The sequence below is a fragment of the Lipotes vexillifer genome, unplaced genomic scaffold, assembly GCF_000442215.2.
Source record: "Lipotes vexillifer unplaced genomic scaffold, Lipotes_vexillifer_v1.1 scaffold1009, whole genome shotgun sequence".
NCBI lineage: Eukaryota > Metazoa > Chordata > Mammalia > Artiodactyla > Lipotidae > Lipotes > Lipotes vexillifer.
In genome coordinates, this window is record NW_006772405.1 from 1,833,915 (window position 1) to 1,839,833 (window position 5,919).

At 47.3% G+C, this 5,919-nt stretch overlaps 1 protein-coding gene across 3 annotated transcripts in view; it reads left to right on the forward strand.

Moving 5' to 3' along the window:
* HMGXB3 (HMG-box containing 3) overlaps nucleotides 1-5,919 on the forward strand; it is a 95,671-nt gene that overhangs the window by 29,578 nt on the left and 60,174 nt on the right. Inside the window, exons 1-2 of one of the 3 annotated variants that reach the window (XM_007447502.1) lie at nucleotides 5,285-5,449; nucleotides 5,743-5,767. The exons of 1 other annotated variant lie outside the window; for it this stretch is intronic. In XM_007447502.1, coding sequence (XP_007447564.1) covers nucleotides 5,285-5,449; nucleotides 5,743-5,767 — 190 coding nt within the window. Of the gene's footprint in view, nucleotides 1-4,885; nucleotides 5,450-5,742; nucleotides 5,768-5,919 lie in introns of those variants that run through there. One more of the 3 variants, XM_007447504.1, reaches the window with a different exon arrangement.

Here is a 5,919-nt window from a genome sequence, read left to right on the forward strand (position 1 = left end):
TTTTTTTTTTTTTTTTTGACCGTCAGTGATTGGGAGTATTCAGATGGCCAGCTAAAGAGAGAAGTGCTAGAATCCAGATGGACCAGTGGTTCTTAAGCATGGAACTTGGACCACATCAGCATTGGCATCACCTGGGAACTTGTTAGAAATGAAAAGTCTTTGGCCCCAAATTCCATTCAAGGAAGTTTCCTGATTATTTCAGAAAACTGGAATGCTGTCACAATAATATTGCTTAAAATTTAAATTCAATATCCTAGCTAAATAAATATTTATTCTTGTAAACTACATCTAACTTAAAAGAGGCAGTAAATTTCTACATTATTTTGTTTAGAGGAACTGTGTAATTTTGGAATCAACAAGAGTTTGTGTCACTCTTCTCATTAAATATTCATCTATGCCATTTAGCTGTCCAAAAATGGCATCAGGAACACCTACACAAGTGGAAAGGAACCGTCTAAGTTTCTGTGCACTTGAGCTGGCCTCTGTGGTGGTGACTTTTGGCTGCTGTGGTAGAGGTGCCTCCCCCTCATCTTCACTTCCAGCTTCATCAGTACTTTCACCGGCCACCATGTCCTGGACGACCTGTGTCCAGCAGCTCCTGAGACATGATGAGACCATCATCTGCAGTGACAAAGTCCCGGAAATTTACTTCATTTGGGACACAGGTGGCAATAGCCACTGAGTGCCACAGCTTTTCAATGGCAATATCTGGTTCACTGGCTGCTGCTTCTATGTCAGAATCTATCAATTCCACAGGGATGATGCCTGCCTTCTGCCAGCATTTCACCACTGTGGACTGCTTGACTGACCACCATGCCACAGCAATCATGTCAATGGCCTGCTTGATGTCCACTTTTTCTTGATCTTCACTGCTGTTGAGCTTGAGGAGGATCTGTTTTAGCAGGTGGCTCCTGTACAGCACTTTTGTGGTATGAATTATGCCAAGATTCAGTGGCTGCAAGACGGCAGTACACTTTGAGGGCAGATACCCCACCTGAATCCTTTCCAAGCGTGGAAGCATGTTGTGAGCGGAGCAGTTGTCAATCAGCAGGAGGATCTGGCGTTCTGCCTGCTTCATTCGGGCGTCCACTTGCATCAGCCACTCATTTTTTTTTTTAACATCTTTATTGGAGTATAATTGCTTTACAATGGTGTGTTAGTTTCTGCTTTATAACAAAGTGAATCAGTTATACATATACATATGTTCCCATATCTCTTCCCTCTTGCATCTCCCTCCCTCCCACCCTCCCTATCCCACCCCTCCAGGTGGTCACAAAGCACCGGGGTGATCAGCCACTCATTAAACAGATCCTGTGTCATCCACGCCTGTTGGTTGGCTCGGTAGTCACAAGGGAGGGAATGGACATTCTTGAGGCAACGTGGGTTGGCTGACCTACCAACAATCAATGGTCTCATTTTTTCAGTCCCTGAAGCATTGCAACAAAAGAGTGCTGTCAACCGCTGCCTTGCTTTCTTGCCCCCTCTACAATGGTCCCCTTTAGCAGCAAGTGTGTGCTGGGGAAGCAAGTGGAAAAACATTCCTGTCTCATCAGCATTAAAGATATCATCTGGGCTGTAGTCAGCAATTAGTTTTATAATTTCCCCTGCGTGCCACTCATTAACCTTATCTATTCCTAGACCATTCATTAATCTGTCACTATGCTCTCTACAGACTGCTTTCAAAGCAATTCCATGGCGATCACGAAATCTGTTCAGCCAGCCCACACTTGCTTGAAAATTGTCATAGCCAAGCATGTTGGCCAAGTTTAGTGCTTTTTTCCGACTGACAGAACCAGTCACGAGAATGTTTTTGGCATGGATTTCTTGAAACCAAGCAAAAACAGCCTTATCAATGTCGTCATAAAGAGCATTCCTCATCCTTTTCCTCTGAGGTCCCACAGATGCCTCCCGCACCTTTTCTTCAAATTTGGCACGAACATTGCATTTAAGAATGTAGACAAAGTAGAAGGAGTGATACCGAATTCTTTCGCCACATCGCCTTTCCTCTTGCCTGAGTCCACAGCTTCCACAACTTTCATTTTCTCCTCTAGGGAGAACTGCCGACGTTTCTTGTTCCCCTTGTTTGCCATATCTGTAGAACGAGGGCCGGACCACAACTACCAGGGCTGTGTCTGTTCCTCCTCTTGGCTTGTTTCACCACAAGTAAGGAAAACTGAGAAGACAAAATGGAGTGCCTATCAGGAACCAAAGATAATGGATTCCCCCTAAAAGATGGGTTCAGATTTTTAAAAATTGTATTAGAAAAATGATAATATAAGGCCGAAGCCAAGAGGAGATAGGATCATGCTACTGACTTTTTGTAGAGGTTATTTATATAGACTCATAGAATGTTTGAAATAAAAGAGATGTAGTCTAGTTTACTTAAACTTTCTGAGCCTTTGTAAAAATAATAACAATGTCTGGTCTGTCTATTGTGAGACTATATTGAAGTAACAGATGGTAAAAGAGCTTTGCAAATAGCAATGCATTGTATAAATTCAAGGAATTATTATCTGGCTCATTTTAAAGATACAGAAACTGAGGCCTAGGGAAGGGGCCTACCCAGGTTCATACAGCTCAGATTTCTTAACTCAGATCAGTGCTATTTCTGCAACTCCATAGTGCTTCTTGAAATTGCACCACAGTGAGATCTTCATAGCTCTATCGCTGCTTGGCTTGGAAGGATTTTTCACTGCCGGAAGATGTTTCTCATAGCCACACATTCGTTTAATAAATATTTACAGGTGCCAAGTGGCAAGGACACAGTGAAGAACAACACAGTCAAGGTCACTGCCCTTATGAAATAATACAGTGTGGTGCAGGGACATAATAAGTGAACAGATAAATTAGTTAATTACAGAGTGTGATATGTGCTATGAAGGGAATAAACGTGATCCAACGGTAGCAGTTTTGGTAACTGCCTGCTTAGACCTTTTATCATGAGAGTCCTCAAAGAACAAGAGAAGCTGCTGTGCTTCAGGCTGTGACTTCCCCTTTTTAAGGACTGACTTTTGTCACTACCCCCACACATCTGTCTATCCATTCATGGCATCCTCTGTGTGCTAAGCACTGTGCTTGATGCCAGCCATACAGAGATGAATGCAGCATAGTGCCTACCATTGAGGAGCTTACCAGGGAAGACAAAACTAGAGTATGGAGTGCTATAACAGCAGTTACAGAGTACTGTGGATGAGAAGACAGAAGTGGGATGATCAACTGGGTGGGACACAGATGGGCAGTGTACTTCAAAGAGGAAAAAATATTGATGTTGGGACTTAAAAGTATAAACAAATAGGGATTCATGAGATAGAAGGAAATATGTGTAAAGGCAATGGAGTAGTATAGAAAATAAAAAGACATGATCAGGAAAAAAAAGTCTTTGGAGAAGAGAACAAGGATCTTGGGACAATAAGATGCCTTGGGAGTTTTGTTTTTTGTTTTTGGAATGACATGATCAGATTGGCACCTTAGAAAGAGTCTTTTGGTTGCAAGGTGGAGAACCTAATAGGTAAAGTCCATTTTCCTAAGAGGTGGCCCTAAATCTGAAGGTAAATGCAGGCTAGCCTAGTAGGCCACATATAGTTGGGATATGTTAATTTAAGTGCAACAAGAAGCTCCTGGAGGATTTTAAGCAAGGAGAAAGATGACTGCTGTGCGAAGCATGGAATGGAAGGGTGTCAGAGAAAAAGAAAGAGACTAGTTAGGAGGCTGTTGCCGGAGTCCAGATGTGAGATAACGGTGGCTTGGATAGAGTAATAGTGAAGATGGTAAGAAGTAGTCAGTTTGGGACTATGTTTTTGCGGATCTTGCTGATGGACTGGATGTGAGGTGCAAGAGGAGTCAAGGATAATTCCCAGATTTCTGGCTTGAGCACTGAGCAATTGAGTGGATGGTGATGCCATTTACTGAAATGAGAACCAATTATTGGTCCTTTGTAATCATAATTTGTTACTTTCCATGCTTAATATCGCTTACATGTGGTAGGACCGGGATTCAATCCCAAGGAGGCTCAGCACAAAGCTAGCATTCTGAACACTACAGAGTGCTATATAGCTTGTTCTGGGAACAACCAGTACTGAAAAGAGATGTGGAAAAAGAATGAATCAAGAGCCAAACCAAAGTCTTGTAGGTCGAGATAAGTTTGAATTTTATTCTAAGTAAACAGGAGGACACTGGAGGGTCTTAAGCAGAGAGTGACCTAATCAGGCTTACAGTGCAAAAAGATCAATTTGCGTGTTGTGGAGAATAGATTGTAGAGGGAAAAGAGAGGAGATGGGAAGAAATTGCCCCAGTCCAGGCAGGAGATGACGGTGACTAGGAGAAGACTGGTGACGGTGGTAGATGGAGAAAAGTAGGCAGATTGGAAATGCACTTGCAAGGTAGTGAGGGTGAGGGGACTTGTACGAATGTGGCACCATCTGTGACATTGGCGGGAAGGGACAATACAATCCTTATCTGATTCCAGAGCCTCTCCACATGGTCATTCAGCTCCGTTTGAATCACTCACTACCATTACTGAGTATGGGACGGTGGGAGAGACGGATTGAGGGCAGATCACTGGGGTGAGGAGGACGTCTTCAGGCGGCACTAAGAAGAACCCTGTCCTGAACAAGCCGGGACAGAGTGATGAGGACTGGGGTCAGGCCTTGAACTCCGTGCTGGCAGGGTGGTGCTCGGGCTCCCATGGCCAGACGTGGCTTTGACAGACGAGGCGGGGCCTCGACCCCTCACGTTCGCCACAGCCCCGCCCCATTTACCTGAACGCCCTACGGCAATGCCCGGTGGCTGAGGGCGTCCACCGTGGGCGGCCGCAGCTCCCTCCTCCTCCCGGAACCTCTAGCAGGAAGTAGTCCGTCCGCCTTAGAGGCCCCCTTCTAAGCCTCTAAGCAGTTTCTAGGGGCCCGCCCCTTAGCCCGGGCTGGACTGTTGCGCCTGCGCAAGGGGTCGCAAGCAGTCACGCGCAGCCGGCCGCTTCCGGCGCGCCGCGAGGGCAGCCGGGACGGGTTTTCCTAGCGATCCGAGGTGTGCTGCTGCTGGTGCCGCTGAGCCGGTGCCGCGGCGACGCCCGTGTCCCTGCTGTCTTCCTCGGGCTCCCCGGGGCTTGACCCCCGGGGCTCTCGGCAGGCGTCGGTGAAGAGCCTGCAGAGAGAACCTGTGCTCCCACACCCGCCCTCTACAACCCCATATCACGACTCCGAGGAAGGGGAGAGAGAGGAGCTGTCGCGACTCCGTGCCGTCTGTCGCCGGGCGGGGCCGCGGGGCCGGGGCTCCTCTAGCCCCCGGGATGCGCGCGCGAGTCCTCGTCTCCACTTCCTTGTTGCCACTGCCACGACTGGAGCCGCCTCTCTCCGACAGCGGGGAGCGCGAGTGCGCTGGCCAGCCCCCCCGTCGAGCCCCCTGGCCGGGTGCCTCCGGGAATGTGAGCCGCGAGGCTTGCACGCTTCTCCGGGTAAGTCCCGCCTTCGAGCGCCGCGCAGCACCGCACCGCACCGCACCGGCTGGGCGCCCACGAGCTGGGAGCTGCGGCTCTCTGAACCCTGTTGCCTCTTCTACGAAGTAGGAGTAGTGAGCCTTAGTTTCCACCTCCCGCATTCGGTACCTTTGGGACATCTAAGGCCCGTAGGCCGACCATGGCCCACTGCTGAGCTGTCAGAAGCCATTTAATGAGGTTCCGAGGAGGATCTGATAGGACAGTGAAAGCGTGTCACAAATTTCAAGTACTGCCTTACTTCTCTTTTACAGATGAGAAAACTGAGGCTTAGAGTAAGTAGATTGCTCAAGGTCATAGAGCTCTGTGCGCGTCCTGTTAAAATGCGTAACTTAAATTTAGTACCCTGATTTTCTGTCCTCCAGAGCCCTTGGTTTTAACCTTTATATTATCGTGCCTTTTTTTTTTTTTTTTTTTTTTTTCTTTTTTTT